At 37.1% G+C, this 27,170-nt stretch overlaps 1 protein-coding gene across 2 annotated transcripts in view; it reads right to left on the bottom strand.

The window, feature by feature from the left end:
• The window catches only part of Slc25a21 (solute carrier family 25 member 21), a 478,529-nt gene that overhangs the window by 174,808 nt on the left and 276,551 nt on the right, over positions 1-27,170 (bottom strand). For both annotated transcript variants that reach the window (XM_090345142.1, XM_090345143.1), the window contains exon 2: positions 17,694-17,742. In XM_090345142.1, coding sequence (XP_090201268.1) covers positions 17,694-17,742 — 49 coding nt within the window. The remainder of the gene's footprint in view (positions 1-17,693; positions 17,743-27,170) is intronic.

Below are 27,170 nucleotides of genomic sequence, written 5' to 3'. Positions count from 1 at the left end.
TTTCGCAGACTCTGAGCCTCTGACACATGGTGTTTTAAAGATCTACTGTTTTTGTGTTCATTTCTAACGTTGAGAAATCATTTCCTAAGATGCTTAGCTGCCCAATATTGGATTGATTCCTTTACTTCCCAGGACTCCTGCTCCATTTAGGTTCTATGTCTGGCCTGACTGATCTCTCCTGACTAAGAAGTATTCCCTCTGCCCATTTGGACATGCAAACATGCTCTCACATAACTAAATAGTTGGTTATACAAAAAAAGGGATCGAATTGCTGCATTTGCTCCAACTTGGCTATTCTTGGTTCTGTTGGACCAGTGACAAATGCCACAGCTTTTTAATGGTCTGACCTTTGGGACTTTCATCAGCCAACACCCTATTTATTCAGAGGTCTTAGGTGTCCTCTGAGACCCTCCAACAAACACTGCTGCATTATGCATCTAGTGGTGTTGTTCCACTTGGATTAGAGAGTATAGCCCTTACAGGCTGTTATTTTTTCCCTATTCCATGCAAAAGTAGGTAAGGTGAAAATCTTTTAAACTTTTGAAACCAGAAGTATATGTTTAAGTGTTAATTTCAAGTTTGACAGCTAGTAGATTGATGTGACCTGTGTTATATATAAGGCAATAAAGTTGAGGTATATCATATCTTCATTAATTTGTTATTCATTTAGCACTTACGTAATGCCTACTTGGTACCATGCACATTACTAGATCCTAGGATTTCAACTATAAATGCAACATGACCTCATATTTTTAATAAAAGAGATCATAAAAATTGAATATTATGGAAGAGAACAATGGGTGAAGTGACATTGATCAAGATATAGCATACTCATAAACTAGTCCATTGATGAAAACCCTTATTAAAGGTATTTTTAGGGTAAAATAATCTAGCATTATGATGTGAAACATGCAAACTTATATTTATTATAGATACAAATCTTATCTAGTGTCAGGGAAAGAAACTAATTACTGAAGAAGATATAGAAGAGGATTCACAAAAAAGGTAGAGCTGAGTTGGGTTTTGAAGGATGAGAAAATTTCTCCAAGGAAAAGCTAGTTGAGTAAGAGTAATAGTAGCAAACATAAAAAGTGTGGTATGAATTCTGAGTCTTCCTCAGTTCTTGAGCTCTTTTAAGTTTCAGGTTCCTCCTCTGTAGTATGGAGATAATGCTTCGTGTTTCTTCCTTTGGCACATTGGAAGAATGACAGAATATAGAAAAATACAGAAAGCTGGAAATGAAGGAGGTATTTCTGTTTTCTGTATTCTTCTAGGTGCACTTGGAAATGAATGTCACCGGCATTCCTAAAGGCAAAATTTCCATTATAGAGTCATTGACACTTCTCAATAATCATAAACTTTACCCAGAAATGTGGACTCCTGAGAAAACAGCACAAGAACACTACTTATAAATGAATGATGCAAATTCCCTTCTCAAATATTTTGTTACTTTGAAGCCTTTTCTCCTGAAAAGAGAGCACTACAATCAAAATGAAGAATATCGCAAAATTATGTTTCCTAACTCTATGCTGTTTATTTCTCATGCTACCCAGTCTGAGAACACACTATTTATTGAGTTCAGAGGTTCTAGGATTTGTTCATAGGATATATTTTGTTGTAAACGTTAATTTGACTTATGTACTGGTCCTATGTATACATTAGCATGGCTAATCAGCACATCTATAAAATTATTGTAAATTAAAGAGAATTTATCATTTAAAAAAGAACATAGCTTGGAGGGTATTTGGCCAAGTTTAAAGACATTTTTGATTGTTAAAGGAGGAAGCTGTTGCAGGCAACTAGTTTGATTTTAAGGATGCTGGTAAAGCACTCTACAGTATCCAAGACAGATCCTCAACACAAAGAACCTTCCAGTTCAAAGTGTCAGTAGAGCAGAGTTTGAGAAAGCCTGCTAACTGTTTAAAGGAGATCTATTTAGGATCACCATTAAGTTGGGGGAAGGGAAGGGCAGGTTGAACAAGTCAGCACCCAATCTGGTGTCTTTGAACACAAATCCTCACTAGTGAGGGAAGGAATGTTTACTGATTGGTGGGTGATTCTGTTTATTGTTGGTCTATAAAGGAAGTAAGAGCTTTATGACCCTAACCAGGAACTGCCGAATTTGTTTGCTCTCTCTTGAGTTTGTCTTTCTGTATATTGTTTCTACCTCAACTTAATTCTTTGATTCTGAAGCAGTCAGGCCAGTCCGGATTTGGAACTCAGCCTTAAGTCCTTGCTGCTCAGACACAGCTTGTAAAGGGTGGGGGTCAGGGGGTGATGGTGGTAAAGTCTTCTTAGATCCAGTAGGTGGGCTGAAATGCTAACATCAGGATACCCAGAAGTTCTTAATTTATCTCTACCTACTGTTCCTTCCTTAAACTGGGAGATGCTAAGGAGACCACCCTGGAAAAGTGCTGGGCAGCTGTTCATTAGTGAATTCTGCTACTGCTTGATGGATGTAGAAATTGGGTGTGCAGGGGCATGAAGGAGACAGCTATGGAGACTGGAAGTGTATCCTATGCAGAAAATGTGGAATCATTGGGAAAGAGCCCAGGAGTGCCACAATTGCCATGGATATTTGATTGGCTTTCTGTCCATGTAATTTGGGGAAGTTTGTCAGCCTTGTTTCCCAAGAAAGCCTGCTGTTGATGCAAAAGGACTTTTAATCCCTATGAGCAACTACTGGCATCTTTTTACACCATGATTTTTATAACTCTCCCGTTTTTAGGGGAGTCTTTTCACATTTATCACCATTTGATGGCTGTAGAACACAGTCATCAAGCAGAATAGAGTTCAACTTTTATTTGATAGGAAATTCCCTATAAAGTCTCAACCAGGCTACTGAGTATGTCTCCGTCAAGACTAGTCTGGGTTTCCAGCCTATCCCATCATCCTAGGCAACAGAGCTCATCAACAGAGTAGCCTTGCGGGAGGGTGGGGCCAGTGCTGGAAGCTGCTTCCTTAAAAGACAGGCCTGGAGCAAGCCAGCGTATCTGGAATGGAAACACCTTTCTGGCAGCACCACAGGAGTCTTTATTTAAACAGGTGACCTTGCAGAGAGAGGCTCCAGGTCCCATTACCGACTGCCCAGCTGAGTGGCAGATTTGATTTTATGAGCTCTCTAGGCGCACATTGAGGGCTAGTTGTACAGTAAGGGCTAGGCCCAACTCTGGGGGAAACCGGTGAGACCTTGCTACTTTTCCAAAAAGGGAAAGAAATGAGAAGCAATGTCTAGGCTTTCTGAAAATTACTACGTTGACAGTGAATGGCCAGTAAGATCATCCCGTATTTGAAGTTTTCGATTTCCTTTAGGTGGCTGAAAAGGAATATCAGGGATGGTAGCCCTGCTGCTCCCCAGAAAGTGGTGGACAGCTGCTTATATGCAAAACAGTTTAAGGGTCAAATATTGCTCTGCCCAGTGGTACTGACATCACTTAACTCTCCCTAGGAGAGGGGCACTAGCTAGCATCATTTGCTGGGCTGGCCAGCACAGGCCTGAAGATGGGTCGTCCACAGCTCCATTTTGTTTCTCCTTCAACAACTCCAGGGTCAGTAACTGCAAATGAACATTGCAAATAAAACTTGAGCATTTTGTTTTTATTGGCTTCAGGGGGGTATTTTTTTCACAATTTATGAAAACACAACATAGCCAGCAAGTTAAAATGTCAATGTAAGTTTCAAACTTTGTTGTATAGTCATTAGCCTAATCATTAGTCATTTGTGGTTGACAAGGAGGGTTATAATTTGACACCTGGCAGAAATCAAGCCGATTTCAGAGAACTGAGAGCTGGGAAATGAGATGGAAAAACACCCTCCAATACCCTAGGCGGTCCTCTGAAGCAACGTTTGCAAAACCTCTTTACTCTTCTTAGAAGTGAATTTCTCATTGATTCAGGGCTGCACTGTCTGGATGGCTCTGAGTGCTAGACCACCCCACCCCCACCCTAACAGCCTTATAAGTACTGGCCAAAGAATCCAGCTCAGAGGTTTGTAAAAGTGAACCTCTGGGAGTTAAGAGAAAGAGATAAATAATTCTCACCCTGATGCTTAAGCAACAGGAGACCACCAGAAAGTTTCCATGTCAATTCTGAAAATAGTTTTTGAAACATCATAGAGTCATGGGAGAAAGGAGTTTTAGAATGACAGAATCTTTAATTCCTAACTCCTCTATAGGATTCCAGATTTTCTTCGGTTTGCCATCTATGACCATTTTCTTTTGTGTGATGAGATAAAAATTCCGAACCCTGAGTTTGTATTTTCTGACCCACGACCTCTCACAGGTGTTCTGGCTCATTTCCTGAGAGTTATGTTTGATTTGGGAATGCTTCCCTCCTCTCTCCCATTCCCCTGCTAGGGTTTGAAACCTGGAACACCCGCATACAAAACCCTGGCTATCTCCCTGTGCTACCCAAGAAACATTCTTAAATGTTCTCTCAGAACTTGGCAAGCATCTGAATAGGGACAGTTTTCTCACACTCTGGGAAATCAAAATATGAAACAATGGCTCTTTCCCAACTCTTCAACCTGAGGACAAATTTCAGGGTCATTTCCTTATTTTTCCTCCCTCACTTCATTCCTTTTTTCTCTCTATTTTGTCAAAAATGAGTCCCTCTTCTAGTAGTAAATCAAATTCCCAGAAATAGCCAAAACAAATTATCCCCCAAATATGCACATAAGCTGTAATTTTACCAAAACATGAGGCCTGACCCATGAATAGAGCAAAACTAGAATTCTTTTTGTGTTGTTTGAATTTTCTAAATATATCATCTCACAATATATATGTTCTAGCCATTTTCAACTATAGTCCTGTGATTATTCACATGAAAATAAGTACTTATTGAGGACCTACTAAGTTCTTATTGAGCCCAACACTCTTGCTGACACCATATACATATTTTAATGAAGAAAAAGGCCCTTTGCCCTTTGCATGTCCAACTCCAGTAGAGGTGCACCAAACAGTTAAAGAGTGCACGTGCTTAAATTTGATGAGATAGCTAGACTACAAAAATGATAAATAAGGAAGGGAGAACAAAGGCCATTGGAGAAGAAGCAGCCCAGAGAAAACTCTCTGAGGACATGACAGCTGGCTGTGGGATGAAATCTAAGAAGGAGCCAGTCATTCCAGAAAGAGTGATGCTAAGGTGCTGAGACAGGAGAGAACTCAGAGGTAAGGGTAAGGAAATCCCACTGCTGGATATGTGCTCATGCCACTTTATGTTGAAATGACAAAAGCCTCGCTTGGGACACAGCACATCCAACTGAAAGAATCCTCCAAAGTCATTTTAGGGAACTCTCTCAATTTCCAGGTGAGGAGTCAAGTCCCGGAGTAGTTCACGTGAATAACATAGCAAGAGTCCATAGGTCAACTGAGAATAGATTCATTCTGACCTCTGTGAGTTGATGCAGGTAAATTTCACTACCCCTGGACTACGACAGCCTGATCCTAAACAAAAATGGCTCAGCATACTAATCAATTCAAACTTCAGGATAAGATTTTTTTTAAATCATTGAGGACTTAAAATTTTTCATCATGTAAAAGAACACAAAAACAGAGATCACTTAACTTCTAAAATATTCAGCAGTATTGAGATCGATTTAACAATGAGAATTTTCCTAAATAGAAAAGAGAAATGCCAATCCCTAGTAGCTTTTGATTACCAAACTTTGATGGTATTCCATTTAATTTTAGAAACATTTTTCCCTATAATAAAGAAGTGTATGACCTATTAGATACTCACAAAACTTTCCCTAGAGAAAATATTCAAGAAGCCGTAAGTAGGAAAATTTTATCCTACAGGAACTTGGCCTAGAGTATACAAGCTGTATCCAGCTTCATTTATCCTCTTGCAAAGTTCTTCATTATGTCAAAACTAAATCTCAGTTGCATCCTGACTACAAAGTAAAAGCAATAAGGCCATTTGGCCATTTCAGCAGGGCTATTTTAAGGATTAATTGATTTTCCAAGAATGTTAAACATTTTTATCAATGGTTGGTAATGGTTCACAGTTACAAATACTACGCTTTTAGCCTCAAATTTTTAGGTTTGTTTTATATTTTTTATTCTTGCTTCCGCAAAAAGGAAAACAATCTTGTAGAATGTCATTATAGTCTACATGTATAGTAGAATGTCATTATAGTCTACTTGTATATTGTAGAAAACAATCTTGGAAAAATCATTACTATATTTTTTAGTTGTGCTAGAAGCCCAATAATTCTAGAGCTCATTAGGCTTAATTCCCATTGAATGCGCACCTTACAAACAGTTTTTGAGGGTCATATTTAGCCAAGAGCTGAATGTTTCCTGCATGCTGTCAGGATTTCTTACAGCACTGGAAGTCTTAAGTACACATCCCAAGAGTTTCTCCATGTTTTAAAAAAACATATTAATTACACAAAATTTCTCTATGATAATTCTCTACATGCATATAATATTTTTTGATAAAATTCACCCTTTTCATCATGTTCCTTCTCCCTTTTAAAGATAATTTTAACCAGCTTCATTAGTCTACTTTTATACTTGAATATGTCCTTCACTTTCTCCTGTCTTCCTCCTTCCATAGCTTTTAAGGAATATTCCTAAATCTTTTGGGATACACACCTGCTCTTTGAAGCCAGAGATCCAGGAACAAGCAATCTTGTTAGATAGTTTTGCTTTCCTTCCTAAAAGAGTTAAAGCTTATCTCAGATAGTCCTTGACTAGAAACTGAGACAATCCAAGATGAGAGTTCAAAATTATACTCCACCACAAACACTGACCTTTTGTACAGATGGGCAGCTAAGGAGTTTGTAATAGCATAACAATATATGGCCATATTTGAAAATATAGCTCAATTGTTTTCTGGTACTAAGGTGTGAACTTAGAAACATGCTTGCTTAGCTGGCACCCTGCAACTTGAGCTAGATCTCCATCCAGCTTTTTGTTTAGTGGCTATTTTGGAGATGCAATCTTGTGACCTTTTCTGCCTGGGTTGCCTTCAAACAGAGATGCTTCAGCTTCACAGCCTCCTGAGTAGTTAAGATTATAGATGCTTGCCACCAGCATCCGGAAACCTATTGGTTCTTCATTCAATTATACCTACTCAGTTCTTTATTTAATACTAATTTCTACTAAATAGAAATTTAAGTCATGACTTAAGCAAAATACCACATTATAGGAGAAATTATGAAAGGCATTTGTTGAATAAGTACATTAATTGTTGAAAATTTAAGAGCTACTGTGGCAAACTCTGGATGGAGACTGGACGGAGGAGCAAAGGAAATTGCTGGTGCTCATTTTAGAAGTAGCTCACTTTCCCATGGCAAAGATAAGAAAGCCATTTAGGAATTATTTACCTTTCAGCTTACAAAAAGGATGTGTGCAGAACCCTATTGACAGGCATGAAGAATGCATTGTCTCTCTCTTTGCCCGGATCATCTTAGAAGGAGAAGCCTTGGCAGTTGAGCGGAAAACAGATGCAATATCAAACCAAAATACAGCTTTTGTTATTAGCTGCATTTTCTATGGGGCCATTTAATTAGTTCAGGAATAATAGCTACAGTACTATAAGTAGACATTCACACATTACTTTTAGGATTTAGACAAAACACAAATTAGGAGAGAGTAATAAACATGTTACAAAAATTATGCAATGTGACAAATATAGCAAGTTCCCCTGAGGAATGATTTTAAAACATAAATCCATTTACAATTAATCAACCAACTTAGAAATATTTCCATATTCTAAAGTGAATTATAATTGATTTTATGTATTGTAATCTTTGTTACATTGAGTGTAGAGAACTGATTGCTTTTTTAACGCAAAGATTTTTTCCCCTTATATGACAAAGACCCAGTAAAAACATAGTTCATACAAAAGTGTTTCTACTCCCTGTTTTTCTTCACTTCAGACGCATTCTATCCAGGATTAGAAGCATGGCAGGGTGCTTACCCTAAGTTTCCTTCTTATTAGAAACCAACTGGAACTATGGTCTAACTGTAAATGTGATCTTTATGCTTTATAATGCTGGCAAAATCATTAACACATGGAAATAACCCTCCTAGATGCTGTTTTAAAATCTTCTGTTCTGCTGGCTTTTTGGATACTCCAACCAAACCTGTTCCTACTGTTGTTTCCTCCTTTTAAAACGTTTATTTTGTAAGAAGAAAGAAAATGGGGCTGGGAATGTGGCTTAATGGTATAGTGTTTGCCTAGTATGCATGAATCCCTGGGCTCATTCCTCAGTAACACATAAACAGAAAAAGCTGGAAATGGCTCCGTGTCCTAAGTGATAGAGTGCTAGCCTTGAGCAAAAGAAGCTCAGGGACAGTGCCTGGGCCTTGAATTTAAGCCCCAAGACTGGAAAAAGAAAGAAAAACAAAGAAAGAAAGAAAGAAAGAAAGAAAGAAAGAAAGAAAGAAAGAAAGAAAGAAAGAAAGAAAGAAAGAAAGAACAGAAGGAAGAAGGAAGGAAGGAAGGAAGGAAGGAAGGAAGGAAGGAAGGAAGGAAGGAAGGAAGGAAGGAAAGAAGGAAGAAAGAAAGGAAGGAAGGAAGGAAGGAAGGAAGGAAGAAAGAAAGAAAGAAAGAAAGAAAGAAAGAAAAGAAAGAAAGAAAGGGGGAGGAAGGGAGGGAGGGGAAAAAACTATTGGGGCAAAACATTTTGGTTCCTTGTTTCCACCCCACTGTTCTGTTGGCTCCAAGCCCCCTTCTCCAGCCTCTAAATTAAGCTTCCATTTTAAAGTTCACCCCTGTTTGCTCCTCCTCCTTGGTAAAGGAGGATGTGGATGCTTCCCAGGCCTTGGCTCCTTGCTCTCTGCTGGACTCCCACAAAGCAGCTCCTCACCATAGTCGATCCTCAGATTTCTCTTTTTAATAAAGTTTGAGATGGGCTTCTGTCTCTAAATCATTTTTACCCATCAGAGTCATTTACTTTCCCTCTAGCACAACCAGTGCTAGCTCCTCTCCAGTCCCCTGGTGCTCATTTTCGCCTCTGTGACCCCACTCAGCAGGACACAATGTGTTGTTTCTGGCGCTAGGTCATAGATTCCTGTATCACTCTAGCAAGGCACAGAATGAGTTCCGCAAGAAATCCTTTTTGGTCTTTCAGTTTCATTCCTTGTTAACCAAGGAGTTTATAAAAACGAAACAAATAAGAATCACAGGATAGGACTGGGAGCTTGGCCTAGTGGTAGAGTGCTTGCCTAGCATTTACGAAGACTAGGGTTCGATTTGTCAGTACCACACACAGAAAAAGCTGAAAGTGAGTGCTAGCCTTGAGAAGTCCAAGGACAGTGACCAGGCGCTGAGTTCAAGCCCCGGGACTGGCCAAAAAAAAAAAAGAATGACAGGATAATGAAAAGAGCAACATCAGTAGATTTGGGAGTTGTGGGCCATCTGTGGCGTGTATAAGTCAATCTCAACTGCCTAAGTAAAAGCACCATAAAGCATATTAAGAACAATATATGGATGCCAAGATGTCAACCTATATGAGTATATGAGTCTTTACAATTTGTTAAGTGGTTAATGTTTTGGGAGAAGTCTGAGAAGTTAAATATGAATGTTGAGTTCTGATGGGAGGAGTGATGAAACCCAAGGTATATACTGGCCTTTCCATTGTCAAAAACCAATCATCCGCAAGGAGATATGAAATTGCCTTTTCCTTTCTCACCTTCCTCAGCACCTACTAAACCAGTACAGTTCTTTGACAACCAGTTGCTTTAAAAACTAGTGCACATTAAAAAAAAATTAGTGCACATTGATAGTACAAAGGGTTTAATGGTAGTGTTTCACATATGCATATATTGTACTTTGATCAGTTAGTGTTGCTGGTGGGTTTTATTATACCATCTTCCTATACAGACACAACATATTTTAATATTGTTCAATCTTCTATCAAATTCTTCCCCTCCCCTTCTCCCTCATCCTGTCATGTTATAACCACTTTAGATAGATAGATAGATAGATAGATAGATAGATAGATACACATAGATAGATATAGTACAGGTATATGTATATATTCTCTTTTAGGTCTAGATTCTACATGTAAGAAATAAATGCAGTATTTGTCCTCTAAAGTGTGGCTATTTCACTTAACATGACAATCTCAAATCAAATGAGTGAAATCTCACCCATTTTCCTGCAAATGATATAATTTCATTTTTATGGCTGAGTAAATTGTATATCTGTTAAATTTTTAATCTGTTCATTTGTTGTTGAGAACCTTTGTTGATCCCACATCATATAGAACTTTACACAAATATCTCTAGTGTATCATGATTTATATTTCTTCAAGCATATGCCTTAAAGAGGTATCCTGACAACCAGTGATATTAAAAGTTCAGTCCTTATATTGGTAATTTATTTAGTTTGCACCTGATTTATGCCCATTTCAAAAAAAATCAAACAAAACGGAAATGATGAATGACTTGGGGTGAAACAGAACGGACACCTCAGTAATTCTTTCTGAGGCACAATAGTTCAATTCTCTTCTTGGGAATAAAACATGGAACAGATTTAAGTTATAGTCTCCTCCCATAAATCCCTATGGCTTTTGAAAGGCATTTTATCCACACAGGTACAAACCTATAAAGGCATGTATCATAAAATGCCATCCACATTTTGGACCCTGCATATACATAATTCTCAATTCCCTCCAAGTATTACAAATGAGCCACATCTGTCCCTCCTCCAAAAAACTTTGATGTTCTGCATTGTACTCCAGGCTTGGGCTGTGGAATGCAGACGCCACTAACCACATGACAATGGAACGTGCAGAACCTAGTCAATATTACAAGGTGATTTAACCATAGGATGGGCACCAGATTCCAAAGACTTACTGTGGAAAAAATGGGAAATTTCTCATTGATAACTTTAAGTTTATTGACATGTTATTATAATGATGTTTTAGATATGTGAGGTGAATTGAATATATTATTAATATTTGTCTTATCATTTTCTGTTTCTTTAAAGGTGGCTCTTAGAAAACAAAGTTATAAATGTGACATGCATTTTGTCTGTATTAGTCAGTGCTATTCCAGGTAAAGTTCAAGTAAGAATGATAACAAGTCTGGCAGTAGACTGATCATAACATGACTTATTCGCTTCCCTTTCTAATATTCTAATCCATACTTGCAAATACCTAATGCCCTGGAAAAAAGAGACCTTTTTAATGAATTTGGTGAGAGAAGCTAGTTGGTTGGGAAGTTCTAGGAAATGAAGTGTTTTTTTTAATTACCATACATTAATTGTACAAAGGGATATTAATATTTCCATATATGCATATAATCTACTTCTTACCTATGCCATGAAATTTTACATTGTTCAGTAAAGATAATATACCCGTGCGTTCTTCACTTTCTAGATGTTCCAGTTTGGTCACAGGGTTAACAGAGTTATCATTTCTACTTCGTAATAAATGCTTGTTTGTTCACTACCAGCCGCTAGGTAACTCATTTAGGCCAAGTGCTCTGCTGGTCATAGGAGATTTCTCTGCTATCTTTACAATGATCTGTGAATGATACCAACAATATCACACATCAAGCCAATGCTGCCCTGCTCTCTGAATCAGAAGAGTACTCTGCTTGCAAACACCTAGTAAGGAAAGATTTAAATTCAGTGCCTATCTAACAACTTTTCCAGCTTAGAAACTTGAAACTGTCAATTCTATATAATTCTTTCCATACTTTGTATACTCACTCATGTTACCCTAGCTACCTCAAAAACTCTATGTGCTGATCCAGTATGAAACACCATGCTTTCGTGTGTGTGTGTGTGTGTGTGTGTGTGTGTGTGTGTGTGTGTGTATCTGTGTGCATGATCATTTCTGTCACAATAGTATCTGTACAAAGCTGAGCTCAGGCAACTTAAGTAACTTAGAGGTCACACAAATAATGAGCCAAGGAGTGAGAACTTGAATCCAAGAAGTCTTACTCTATACGCAAAGCTATTCAATCACTGTACACACACACACCAAGGGCCACTTAGCTACAAACTGTGGGGGCTTCTGGTGTTGAGTGGGAGAAACTACCAAAAATAAAGCCTTCACTAGAAAAATGAAATATGAAGAGAGGGAAGGAAAGATATGAAAGAAAGATCACTGATTTATTCATGTGAGTAGCCCATTAGGTTTGTCTCCTTTTGGGTTTCTCTCTCTGTTGACATTGAACAGAAGTTTGTTTTCTATATAGCTTCAAAATGCCTGAAATCTCTCCATTAATTATCAGTTCTAGTTTTGAATCACTTAAAAGGTAATAGGAATTTCTGCTCAACATGTTCTTTTGGAAATGACTGTTTATTGCAGCCTCTTCATCAAAGCCAACTGACATAACAACCTGTTCTAGTTCTGTCTTCAGATGCATTTCTCAATTTTCTCTTATTCTGCTCTAACCTGGAGGGGCTGACCTCTATAATGCTGGGCCTCTTAAGCTTCCATGTGTTCTGCCAGCAGAAGCACTGCTGTGTAGAAACTGAAGATAGACAGAAGAGAGAAACTAAAAGATTTCTTCCCATTCCTCTTTGTTTCAGGCAGAAAGTCCAGCAATGTCAGTCTCCTCTAGGATTCTATGCATACAGGTCAGACTCCCAGGCTTTCAACTTCCAGCAAAGCACCAGGATGGCAATTCTACCTCCTCCTTTCAGGCCAGTCTGCAGTGGTCAGATTGGTACATTCTGGGTTGCTTTACTATCATCTGTGCAACTAATTCCTTACATTAGACTCCCATTGTTTCATATATTCCGAGTGGGTGTATTCTTTTGTTGGGCCCTGGCTAATATAGCTAGCAAGAGAATAATAATTATAAATAAATACAAAGAGGATGAGGGTGGGGAGTGGGAACTAAACAGATGTACAATGTCAGCACCCTTTTGTAAGATGAACCTGAGTAGAGAAAATGGATGAAACACGCCTTTGCAAAGAAGAGCAGGCTAACCTCTGAAGTACCTGAAGAGCAGGACATGAGTAAAGACCTTGGGAAGTGTTGGGTCTTGGAAACAGCAGATATTTTGGAAGGGGACTGGAAAGAAGAGGATTTCTTCAAAGTTGGATATGTTCTTCTTGGACACCTTACCACTGAACACTTGCTTGCTGCCTGTAGACTGAACCTGTGCAGAATCTAGTCATGACAGAAGGTGAAGTGTGGTTCCGAGCTGGAAAGGTGGTGATCCCATACACAGCCCTGAACAAACGATTTTCTTATTGAGGAAGTGTCCCCAAAGATTGACATTAGAAAGGGGAGAGGAGGTACCTAACACAAAAGCTAGAGCACCATAAGAAGTTTACCCTTAACAAGTTGTCCATTTTGTGATAATGTGGAAAAGAATAGTGAAATATCAGTTCTGGTTTTCTACAGAAAAGGTGCTGTAGAAACATTTGGGAAGAGATAGAAATTGGCATTCATCTCACAGAAGAATAAAGAATGTAAATAGAAGACAAAAATTAACTGCAGGAAAATCATTGATTGAGCCCAAGTTGATTCAGCAGTGAATAATGTTTTCACAATCAAAATAATAAAGCCATTGATTATTGATGAATAATGGGACAAATGAGCAGTTGATTATTGATGAGTAATGGGACAGATGAAGGGAAGGGAAGCAGGCATAAGTCCTAATTATATCATCATGAATAATATACAAAAATCACCAAATTAAGTAAATGTGTCTTTATTAGTATTCTGATCTGTTCTATTCCTTTTTCCTAGCTCCTGGTGGTTTCCTGTAATCCCTGATATATATTGTATCATGGATGAGTCATTCCAATCTCTGCTTTCAGGAGAATGTGGCTATCTTTCCTTTGAGGTTTTTTGAAGTCTCTTTTCTTCTTGTAAGAATATGTATCATTGGATTTAGGCTGTATCCTAATTTTTGTGTGACTATTTTTTAACTAATTATACCCATAGAGACTTTAATTCCAAATTAGGTAATTGTTTGAGGTTCCAGGAAGGACATGGATTGGAGTATGGAGCATTAGTCAACCCCATGCAGCTGACATAAGTAGAGTACTTAGAAATATGGACATGAGACTAAAAAGAAATGGGGTATGAGTCAAATGTCTTTCTATCTGGATTAGAGCTGATGATGGGTGAGAGGGATGAGGCTTATTCTTCTCAACTCTGAAACAGACATGGCTATGGCATACAAACACCCAGGTCCCTTCCTTCTGGCCAGTGACGGGGATCATGCTTTTCCTTTCTTGTTAACCTGCTGTAGTCAGTGCTAAGTTCTTAACCACAGGCCACAGAGAAAAGTAACCCTTTCCATCAGAGCTGTAGTTATCAGTACAAGACATCCAGCTCTGTACTTTCTACTCCAAAAATGGTGAAACAGGATGAAAACAGACCTCTGTCAACCTGTATGACCTCAGTGAGCCGTCTTTCATGGCTGTGTTTTGTATGTGCTCTTCCTTAAAATCCACATGTAGAAATCCTGAGCTCCAAAGTGACAGTGCTAGAGGTGGAACTTTGGGGGCATTGACTATATATTATGAGAGTGGTTACCTCAGGGATGGGATTAGTGCCCTGATAAAAGCAATTCATTTTAGGATTCTTTCTGGCTCCTTCAGCTATGTGAGTACAGGGTGACCAAGTGAACCACGAGGCAGACTTTCACCAGGCAACAAATCTGCAGGTGCCTTGATCTTGGATTTATAGCTACTGCAATTTTGAGAAATAAATTTCTGATGTTTTGTAGCAGTCTGAATGAATTAACCTATTTACTCCTATTGGATATGAGGTGGGAGATGAGAAAAATATTTGTAATTAAAATATTTGTGATCTTTGAGGCTTTTTGATAAATGGGCCTATCTTCACATTGACATTTTTATTAACACCAACCGGTTTTAATTATTATTTTTTAAAACAATAGCACAAAGTTTCAAGGAAGCAGTCTCACAATCTGATGACCTTCCAAAATGCAGTCAAGCCACATCAAACATGAATTTCTGTTAATATAAAAAATAAAAAAACAGTATAAAGAAAAATAAAAAAGGACCGAGGAAGAAAAAGATTTACAGTTCAAACTTACTGTATTCAGTAGGTGAGACTCATTAGTAGGATACCCTATGGAAGCAGAGTGGGACAAATAGTATGTGTAGTCTGTTTTTGAAACCAGTGACCACTAATATGTGGGCCCTGCAGCAGTTACCACTAGCTTCTCATATGCACACGAACTAGGAGAAGACAGATTTGGGTTGATACTGTTATAGAGAAGTTCAATAGCTGGCTGCCAGACAACCAAAACCGTTTTTAGCAGAATAACTCCTTCAGAAATCTGTTTGTACTGTCTCACCTAATATACACTTCAAGGTTCTTAAAAGTCATCTTAAAAGAGAAATTAAAAAAAGCAATGTATATCAGTTTCTTTTATTCAGTGTGGCTATGGGGAATGTTTCCTTATTATTTCTTGATCTCTAAGGACACTGGGAGTGGGGGCTGGGATGGACCTGAAGGAAGGACGAACCCACAACAGGGTAGATTTTACTGGCCCACCCAAAAAAGAAAAAAAAGTTAATAGAAGTTTTTAAAAGTTTAAAAAAAGTTAAAAATGGACCTAACTTGATTGACACTGTTTAGTGAATTATTTGTTTGTTTACTTTGTTTATTTTTGTGCCAGGCCTGGAGCTTAAACTCAAGGCACAGATACTATTCCTTTTGCTCAAGGCTAAGGCTCTACCACTTGAGCCACAGCTACACTTCTGGCTTTCTGGGAGTTAACTGGAGAGAAGAGTCTCACAGACTTTCCTGCTTCCTGGCTTTGAACTACTATCCTCAGATCTTGGCTTCCAGAGTGGCTAGGATTACAGGTTAAGAGCCACAGTACCCACAAGAATTTTGTGCCATGTATCTATTTATTTTTTTTATGAAAAATGAAACAGATAGACTGTAAAGAAATAATACATAAAATCTCTGGTTTTAAAAGGTCACTTTTTATGATGTTGTATTCCAAAGGTACTAGATTCTAAATCATTGTAGGCACTGTCAAAGTAGGATATGAGATATATCAGGTCAAACCTCAGATTTTTAAAAATTGAGATTGAGTATATATATATATAAATGATTATATATAATTAGTCAATTATATATAATCACATGTATATGGATAATTTCTGATTTACAAAGCTTATGATTAACAAAAATATAAGCAAGCCTCAGATTCTTTTTAAGGATGTTTTCTTCAGTATGAAAAAATATATTGAATTCTTGAATAAGTACTTTCTTTGTTGGATTCTATTTGTGCCTAGTCTTTTTCTTTGCTGAATAAAAAAAATGAATTCTAAATTTTTATTCCTAAATTCTTTATTCAAAAGAACTTTTTTCTCTCTAGATAATGGACAATAGTTTTCTTGGTATGAATTTATTCTTATTTGAAAATGACCATTTCCTACTGGCTTAAAGTATTTGTTGCAAAAAATGAAGTGCTATGTTAAGTATATATTCCCACTTGGTCAGACTGGCTTTAATCAATGCGTTTAGTAACAACTCAAGTATCTGGTTGTAAACATATCTTCATTTCCAATTTTAATTTCCATTAAAATAGTTCTTAGCAGTGGTTCATGCCTGTAATCCTAGCTACTCAGGAGGCTGAGATCTGAGGATCAAAGTTCAAAGCCAGCCGAGCACAAAAGGACCTGAGATTTTATCTCCAATTAACCTTTAGAAAAAACAAGAAGTGGGGCTTGGCTCAAGGGTAGGGCAGTAACCTTGAGCTGAAAAGCTCAGGGACAGTGCCTGGGCCGAATTCAAGCCCTATGACACACACACACACACACACACACACACACACACACACACACACACACACAAATACGATTAATCTACATATGTTAGTGGCTGCCTTTTACTCTTCATCTTTCTTCTCTTCCAGTGACTCATCTATGTATGTAATAATTAGAAGGGAAATGTAGCTACACTCCTTAGACAGACTAAAGAAAATATCCACTGCATGTACAGTCTGACTCATCAGGTGTTTTTTAATAGAAACAGTAATGATTTGTTCAACTACCATCATTTCATAGCATTATCTAATATTATACTCCAACCTAGAAAGGATACTTTTTGTTTTATTCAGAACACATAAATGGAAATTTTCTCTATACTCTAAGTTAAAAACAAAATAAGTTCAGTTATAGGTAAACTTCTAAAAATTTCTCTAAATCATATTAAACCTCATAGGCTATTACTTTTGTTTTTGCTCTTGGTACATACATTTAATAAATATAGTGTCTTGGTTCATATTTCCCTTTAAAAGCACATGCATTTTTCTAGAAATACATTACTTTATATTGGCAAAGAGTTACAGGAATAAATTCTTTAAACATCTTGAAGAAATGTACTTAAAATTTTGAAATGTGACACCAAAACGCTATTAAAAAGCAATGTGTTATTTGCAGTGCCAAATGAAAATCTGCTATCATAATTCACTGGATAAAGTTTAGTTTTCACATCATTTTGATAAATTTATCCCGTTTGCTAGTATGGCCACCAATCATACCTTTGGGTTGTGATGTGAAAGTGGTAAAATATTGTATACTTTAGATGACCTCTGTCCAAAAATGCTTTTCACTGCTCACATTTACCTGTCAAATAATACTTTCTTTAAAAAGCTAGTATAAATGCTATTGCAGGGAGAAGCTACCAGCCTGGGACAAGTTCTAGCATAAGATCTGACAGATCTTATTTTGGATATCAGCCAAAGTCAATAAAACTTGTTCATGCAGAACCTTACCTGGTTTTCACAACATCAAGGGGGTGCATCAGGCAAATTTCTACAAGACCTGAAAGATGATAAAGAAAAGTCCAATAAACACATATGTAAACACTGGCTCTCATTTCCTTGACTCCGTCAATTTCTCGAAGATGAGAATAAAGATTTAAATAAAGAATTTAGAAATTTGGTCATGACAGCAAATAGAAGCACCAGATGATTTTATTTCCGTGGGAGTAATATATGTAATTGAGTACTTTTTTTACAAGTGGGAGAAGGTAGGATAGCGTGGCAAGAAAATGAAAAGGAATCAGACTACTTCTAAAGGGAAAAATACTCTATCCACCTATCCAAAAATCTATTAAATCTACGATATATATATACATATATATATGTGGAGAGAAAGAAGGAACTATAGGAGAGAGGGTTTTGACTTCCTTTTCCTCTATCATGCAAAATGATAAGCCTTAGTCCTATTATTCATGAAATTAAGAGAATTGATTCTTCTCTTATAAGGTAGTTACAAGAATCCAATGCATTCGTAGCTTGGCAAAGGATATTTGAATATTCATTATATCCCCCACATTGGTACAAACAGGACATAGATTATCTCATTCAATCTTCACAAGAACTCTGTTATTCCCATTTCATGGATGATGTAATTAAATAATTTGTCTAAGATGTCCCATCTAAGAAGTAGTCTTTAATTCCTACAAAGCCTGGTATCATAACTGTCACACAGCATGCAACTTTTTTTTTTTTTTTGCCAGTCCTGGACTTGAGCTCAGGGCCTGAGCACTGTCCTTGGACTTTCTCAAGGCTAGAGCTCTACCACTTGAGCCTCAGCACCACTTCCAGCTTTTTTTTTTTTCCTATGTATGTGGTGCTGAGGAATCGAACCTGGGTCTTCGTGCATGCTAGGCAAGCACTCTACCACTAGGCCAAACTCCCGGCCCCAACATGGAACTTTTATAGCTTCTTTCAATCATTTGTTAAGCCTCCTCTTCTGTTGTGTCATGAGTAAAGAAAACTCAATTACAAACCACTGGCATTGAACCTCTGTAGTCATTTAAATTGTTTTTATGTGCTAACAGTTGTAAAAATAATTGTCGTAGTTGTTACTAGTACTGTAGTAATCGTAATAGGCATGGCACTGTACATAATGATGGGCATTTAGTGAACATTATCACTATTGTGTACAGTTACTGGAAAGGGTCTTATGACCATCTGTAGTTCAAGATAAGCAAAGTGAGGTCGATAGTGCTCAACTGTTGCTCCCCAAAGCTACATCTCCAATTTCAAGCTAACAGAATTAGCTGAATAGAATTATTTTTTGAACACTCTAGTCATTGACCAAAGGGTGCACTAATTCCTTGACTGTAAAGGAAAAGATTAAACAATGGGAAATAAATCTGAGATTTAATATTGTTTTGTTATCACTCTTAAATTGAATTCCTAAATGAATCTATCAATATACATATAGATAGAGTTCAAATTTCAGCTTCATTACATTAATTAGATATGAGATTTTAATTCAATAAAATTTATTCTAGACATTTAACTTATAAAATAGCATTTTACAAGTACTACAGTACTATATTACTTGTAAAATCGCATCAATTAAATTTCTCTGAATAAGATACTTAGTTTTGATACGAACAATCAAATAACACCAGTAGGTCCATCTCTCAAAAAATTAATTAGAAGAACCAGCTCAGGAAGAGAAGTCTTCAAGACTTCATCTCCAATAAGCCAGCGAAATGCTGGAGTAGATATGTGCTTCAAGTGGTAAAGCATAAGCCATGAGAAAACAAGCTGCATGAGAGTATGAGTCCCTGAGTTCAAGCCTTGGTGCAAACACACACACATTTACAAAAAAGACATACATGTCCAACACTGTATGACTGTTCTGATTTTAATCAGTTTAAGAGTTAAATTTGGGTTTACTCAGAATGGGAATAGATGCTGTACTCTAGTGCATAACTAAGAACTATGAGAATATGATTATTGTTTTTAGAGGTAACCATGAACTGTGTTACTATAAGCCTGGAACTGACCTTAAGAAAGTGAACTGTACTGTGTATTTCTTGGCAATTCTATTACTTCATATGAATTCACAAAGTAAATGAGTTAGTGAACACAGATTTAAGCAATTTTGCCTTTTTTTATAAAAGTGAAATTCTTACATAAGAAAGTTGAGTTAAATATCAGGCTACAATTAATCTGTTCTAATCGTCATTTGAACACACATTGATCTAGAGAAGAATCAGAACTAGGAAGTTTTGCTTTCACCAACCTGGCATTTATTAAACTCACCAGTCACAGATGAATGTAAAACCAAATGGTTTAATCTCTGTTCAAGCATAAAATAACATTTCTATTGTTAACTGTCAACCATAGAACCACTTTTCCCAGGGGGGGGAAAGCTAGAATTTCACAGTATTTGGGAGAAAAATGAAAAAAGATGCATAAAACCTAAATAATTACAGAAATTTGGACCAATGTTGTTCTCTTCTGTCTGATTTTAAGTTCAAATTTTGTGTTTGCATGTTTTTGTTTGTTTGTTTGTTTGTTTTTGACCATCCTGGAGCTTGAACTCAGGGCCTGTGCACTATCCTTTGGCTTTCTCAAGGATAGTGCTCTACCACTTAAGCCACAGCACCACTTCTGGCTTTTTTCTATGTATGTGGTACTGAGGCATCAAACCCAGGGCTTTGAGCATGATAGGCAAGCACTCTACCACTAGGCTATGCTCTCAGCCCTGGAGCTTAAAACTAGACTAGATACTTCGGCGATAAAATGTCTTCATGGCTTGTTACTGTGGTTGTTTGTTTTTGTAGTACAAAGTATTGAACCCAGAAACCTAGTCCATTTTATCTTATTTGTATTTGTCTTATATTGTCAAATTCATTTTTTGAGACAGGGTCTTGCTAGCTTTGCTCAGGTTTAAACCAACAATCTGATGGGTTAGATAGATGGAGGAGGAAGCATAATGGTAGAGGTGACACTGACCAAAACGCATGGCATTCACATAGTAATATACTGAAAAAAAACCTTTGTCTAACTATTTAAAGATAATTAAAAAAAAAACCCTCCCTCAATACTCCCAACTCTCCCTTCCAAGTATCTTTCATTAAAGGTATGCACCACGAGACTTAGGTCAGCTTTTACATGGGATGCTCTATTTGAATCCTCTAGTAATTTGTGGATATAAAAACAGAATCAAGCTTAACCAAACTACTATATAAAACTAAGTAGGAAAACACAAAAAAAACTACATTTCCTTAAACACAGAACATAAGGAAGTATAAAACATTCCATTTACTACTTTCATGCAAGACAAGTGATTTACCATAATTACAAAGTAACCAAATATTGAAATTTTGATTCAATGTGCAGCTCACCTTGAGATGCACAGATATTTTATCAAAATTACTACTAATAGGTTCTGAGTTCACATTGATACTCTATGAAGGATGAAATATTCCAAAGATAACTTTATGAAACATTTTATGAAGCAGAAAATATCTCCAGCAATTACAAAACAGGCTAGAGTACTAAGTTAGTCAGCTTCCCTGAGAGGTCAAGGCCCAGTTAAACCTATTTTATCAGGTGAAAATCCACTACAAAAATTCACCTGATGATCCAGTGATATATACTCTCAAGCATTTTCCAGAATATTAAAGTCACTGGCATGTCCATGTTTATCATTGTACCATTCACAATAGACAAAATATGGAAACAACCCAAATTTCCTACAGAGAAATGAGTGGATCAAGAAAACATTGTGCATATCTACAATGGAATTTCACCCCTCTATTAGAATAATCTTGTGTCATTTGAAATGAATGGCTTTAGAAAAATTTATGTTAAGTAAGTCATACTCAGAAAGCCAAGCAGCACGTTTCTTCTCATATGTAGAAGTTATATTTAAAATGCAAACATACATGATAATATATATAGGGTTATTTGCATATACCTACACAAACAAATTGATGGTGTACTTAGAAAGTGAGTTCAACAGTGTAACTCTTTGGAAAACTATTGAACCAACCATTTAACATGATGGATAACAGGAAGCTGAAACATGTCTGTGGGGGACAACTGGGATGCATGAGGCAGAAAGGATGAGCAAATGTAGTCATTATATTCAATATACATTATGTGAAAATTGAATTACAAAACTTGACGGTATAGATACAATGAGGAGATCCAGGGGAGAAAAATGGAAGGGGTGATGTTGATTAAAATATATTCTACTCATATAACCTCTATATAACCTGACTTCCAAAATTGAAATGCCTTTGTATAACTATTCAATAAAATATACATACATGAGGAAGATCAACTATAGCCATGTTTTGTTATTTTAAAGGTAATTTCAAGAACTTTCTTCTGTTTACTTTCTCTTTTTTGTTTTCATGCTGTTATAACTATTTACTTAATTGATTTTGGTGATATCCTTAACTTTTTAAAGCTATGCAAGAATACTCCTAATTTTAAAAGAGAATAACAAAGGAATAGTTTCAAAGTGTGCAAATTTCAAATTCAAAAATAGAACAGCTACATAGAGAACTGGTATTTTTTTCATCTACTCAACTAGTCAAGCAAATCATTACAACATCCTATTTGATAGCCTGCCCAGAAAATGTGGTAGCCCTACTGAATTATAAGCAATGTGAGACTTATAAAGGAAAATCAAATATATTATCCTTTATTTCTAGTAACAGCTAAGGTACATAACCATTGCGGCACAGAATGTTAATATTATACATACTGAACTCTCCCAAGTAGTTAATGAATTTTACTAGTTTGAGAGATTTTATTATTCAAAATAATAATAAATAAAAATTTGGATCAGGCATTAAGGGCTGAAGCCTGTAATCCCAGCTACTTAGGAGGCTGAGCTCGAGGATCTTGGTTCAAAGCCAAGTTGGGCAGGAAAGTCCATGAAACTCTTACCTCTAATTAACTGCCAAGAGGCTAGGAATGTCACTTTGGCTCAGAATGGGTAGAGCACTAGCTATGAGCAGAAGAACTCAGTGACAGTACCCATGTCCTGAGTTCAAGCCTCGGGACTGGCATTAAAAACAAAAACAAGGTATGTTTGGACCCACCACAACCCCTCCCTCACTTGAAAAATTTCAAAGCAAGCAGAGAAAATTTGTATGGGTTTACTATTAGAATATATTTTTCAATTGAAATTAGCACTAACCAATGTTTAAAGTGAATTTTTTAAGAAAAGAATTTTACTTTAAAGGCAAAAACAGGTGGGGAATTATTGAGCTAACAGAAATGTCACTTTTAATAATTCATGAGTACTAAATTTCAGCCTTAAAATTAGTTTCATATTTGAATCAAAAAAAGATAGCCTTTCTTGTCCCCCTTTTTAATTATTTAACCCTATTTAAGACCCAAGCAAGCTCCATACCAATTTTCAGGTATATTAATACTTGATGAAATGCTAGCGCTATGTGTGGATCATTACTACAATCGTTCTAATGTGACAGAATAATAAGCTCTGGATTAATTGGTACCTGTGAAAATAACTCTCAAAAGAGTATTAAAATGTCCTTAGGAAGAAGAACATGTGATTGAAGAGAAAAAATATTTTCTATTTGTTTCACTTAGTATAAAAGTAATACAAAAGATCTACAATATGTATGTATATTTATAGATTGTGAGTGAATACATGGGAATATATACAATAAAATGAACACGTTCATTAACTCTTAATGCTGTATTTTGCTCATCAAAAATGAAATATGGGGCCAGGAGTTTGGCCTAGTGGTAGAGTGCTTGCCTAGAATGCACGAAGACCCGGGTTTAATTCCTTGGTACCACATACTTAGAAAAAGCCAGAAGTGGTGCTGAGGCTCAAGTGGTAGAGTTCTAGCCTTGAGAAAAATCCAAGGACAGTCCTCAGGCCCTGAGCTTAAGCCCAGGACTGGCAAAAAAAATGAAATATGTTCAAGCCAACCAGCATCTTAGCATTGGGACCCATCACAATCTGGTTAGAGAAGGACGTGGAACTCGACGGCATGAGGGGAACAGAGTGTAAGGTCCTGTCGCAGAAAATAGGGCATTCTGAAGCCTCTAGGCCACTCAATATCACTTCAAGGAGCCCTTAAGCTTGTTAAAAGATGACAGGTACAGAATTTATCCCTCCATCTGATATGCTGAGGCTGTGTCTCTCTGAGAAATTTTCCTCTTTCCAACTCTGTGTTCAGTAGAATGTATTGGTAGCCTGAATCGGTCACATAGGAATATTTACCTAAGAAAACTGGCAAAGTCTACAAGTAAAGGTTTTTTTTTTTTTAAATTTTGATGGTATTGGAGTTAGTGCATAGGACAAACTTGCTATGTTACGTAAGAGCTTTACCCCTTCAGCCACACCCCAGACCTTTTTACTTCTGTTTATTTTTCAGAGTCCCAGGCTTTTGCCCGTGCCTTTGGTCCTTCTACCTATACAAGCCATGTAGTGTGGATGACACATGTAAACTACCACATCTGGTTTATTGACATCGAGATGCCACTAGTTTTCAAGGTCCAAACTGGCCTTGAATCACGATCCTCCAAATGTCTCTACGACTTGGTAACTGGATTAGATATTGTGAACACCATGAGCCACAACCAAGAATTTTTCTAGTTTACTTTACAGAGAGTTGATTATGAAGCATTGACCAGCAGACTTCTTTTTCAATCTGACCATAATTTCTGTTACATAACCTAGGTTTATACAGCTTTAAATTATTTTGGGTTGGTATTAGGGTTTTTTGGGGGGGAATTTTTCATTTAGGTTTGTTTTATTTAAGTTTAATGTTAATTCCATGCTGTGCTTCAGTAAGAACAATACAGATTCTGTATCTGTGGCTCCAGTCAGATATCCAGTAGTACAAATTAGCTTCAAGTTACACATACTGAACAAAAGAGGTTGAGCTAGCGAAGGACAGGAAGGGAGATGAGGAGGGAAGGAAGAAGAAGGGAAGGCAGGCGAGAGGAAAGGAGAAGAAACAAAGAACTGAACACGCAAGGGTTGATTTTCCCCCCTGAATTTTCAATAACAAATATTGCTTTGCACAAATTACCAAAGGTACCATAATGGTAATCATTATCTTAGATTCTGTTCACCATAATTTAATAAAAATTATGTACATGTACATAATGTACATGTGTCTATTTCCTTCATTATGTAGAGATTCAGCAATAACATTGTCTCGCTATCTCAGGAAATAGCTTCCTGCTTCTGCTTAAGTTGTGAACTCCTGAGAAGGGAGAAGAAGAAATGCTGCTGCAAAACCAGTAAATAGATGACAAACAGCATCTGAGTGACAGATGCAGATATGTGGGTCACAGTAGTGCTTATTTTTTCTACTTTTGTTTTTTCTGGTTCAACTGGGGCTTGAACTGAGAGCCGTGTGTGTGTGAGGGGTAGGGGGGTGAGAGAGAGTTTGTCAGTTGTGGGGCTTGAACTCTGGGCCTGAACGCTGTCTCTGAGCTCTTCAGGCTCACCGTATCCCTTGAGCCACAGTGCCACTTCCGGGCTTTGTATTTGTTAGTCTATTGCACCACCAATTGAGCCACACACCTCCTGCCCCTACTCCCTCCTTTGAGTCTCAAATCTTTGCCTGGGACTAGCCTTCTACTGTGATCCTTTAACCTATGTGCCTCATTAGCTAAAATTTCAGGAACACACTACCACGTCAAGCTTGTTTAGTTGAGATAGGGTCTTGCTAATTTTTTTCTCAGGCTGGACTCAAATGTTGATTCTGCTGTTCTAGGTTCACTCAAGTCACACTTAAGGCCTCTCTGGACTTTAAACAGGTTGAAGACTCCAGCATCTTAGATTCTAGGAGAGTCTAACATATGAGATTTAAATTCAGTATGGAAAATGTGACTCAAGTTATGCCATAATACAGCCATTCCAATAAATATAGAATCTATACTACAGTATCAAAAATGCAACACTACTAATTTATGAGTTTAATTCAATATTCATTTCACACAATTTGGAAAATATTCTTAAAAAAATTTCTTAAATGAAATTTTCCAGCGTGAACAAGAATTTTAAGTTCTTTTTTTTACCTTACAAGTGAGAAGTAGGAGAAAATTTATGTGAGCGAAGCAAATGCTTTCTTATTCATTCAGGTACTTAAATCCAACAAAAATAATTTGTCAAGGCTTTTGGTTGTTGGAGACAAACTTCCACACAAACCAGCTAAAACACAAAAGAGGAATTTGTTGGCTCATAATTGAAATGACAGAAATGGCAGAGATGTTTGGCTCTAAGACCTTTCCTTCTCCTTCCCACAGATGCATGTCTCTGCTTGTCTTTATTTACTCCTGCTACTGGAGAAGTATATAGCCTCTCAGAGCCTTCAATTGCCATCATCTTTAAGACTTGAGAGGCCAAAAGAAATCTTCTTTGCTGGCGCCAGCAAGAAAGATTCTTGGTAGTGCCTCATTGAGTCACATGTGAATCCCTGACATTACTGTGACCAGCAGCAGGAGGGGCCATCAAATTGGAAGATCATAGTTCACATATGTGTCCCTGGCTAGAGGATCATAAAGAAGCAGCTTAGAGTGCTAAATCTTTTTGTAATGGTTCTTCCCTGACCATTTGGAAAATGGTAAGACTGTGTTTAGTGTACTTAAAAACCCGCTGTGCTTACTGTTGTACTCTCCACACTGCTAACAATTCAACAATGGTACTGGGAATCACAAGTTGTACTGTTTCCTAAAAAGCACTTTCCTACTAGGAGCTGCAGTTTATGGCTCGGTTATTCTATATTCCTGTGAGATTAGGAAACTTGGAAAGGAAATGAAATGGCTCAAGTTTTAAGTCCAAATGTACTTCATAAGTTAACTTGTGGATAAGGCGAGATCAGCAAAACTTGTCATTTTTAAGGGATCACATCAGGAAAGGTGTGCAGAAATAGGGAAAACATAATCTCTGCTTCAAAGGTTTACATAACAGCTCTGGAGCCCATTGCATTAGGGCATCTCAATTATTGAAACTGTGAATTGCAGTTGGAGGGCCAGAGGTAACTTTGGCTTCATGTAACAATCCACAATTCAATTTGGCATAGCATCTTGCATAAAAGTATATCCCAAACCACTTTACAGAAGTGAAATTTCTATTTGCAAGCCAATATATGCTATACATTACAGAACATCTGTGTGCATACATTGCCTCATGGAAAAAAAAATCTCAGGAGTGAGGTCATGACATGAAAATCCAAAAGACAACTTAGGAAGCATGGACTACTGGTAGGAAGAAAGGGGAGAAAATAATGATAAGAAAGGAAACATTTCCATTTGTAAGATTAGCAGTAGATCTGTGATGAGTCAAAGATACCTTTGCCATATTTTTTCTAGAAGTTGAGGTTAGACAGTCTTTTTAAAAAAATCTAAAGGAGTAGCAGAAGACATTAAGCAAACAGAAAATCTATGAGGTAAAGACTGAGAAGCCTTCCAAGTGGTGATTTAATTACATCG

This window comes from Megascapheus bottae, chromosome 14 (assembly GCF_031878675.1).
Source record: "Megascapheus bottae isolate mThoBot1 chromosome 14, mThoBot2.hap1, whole genome shotgun sequence".
Taxonomy (NCBI): domain Eukaryota; kingdom Metazoa; phylum Chordata; class Mammalia; order Rodentia; family Geomyidae; genus Megascapheus; species Megascapheus bottae.
Note: the sequence above shows the minus strand (reverse complement) of the source record. Positions and strands in the feature narration are given on the sequence as shown.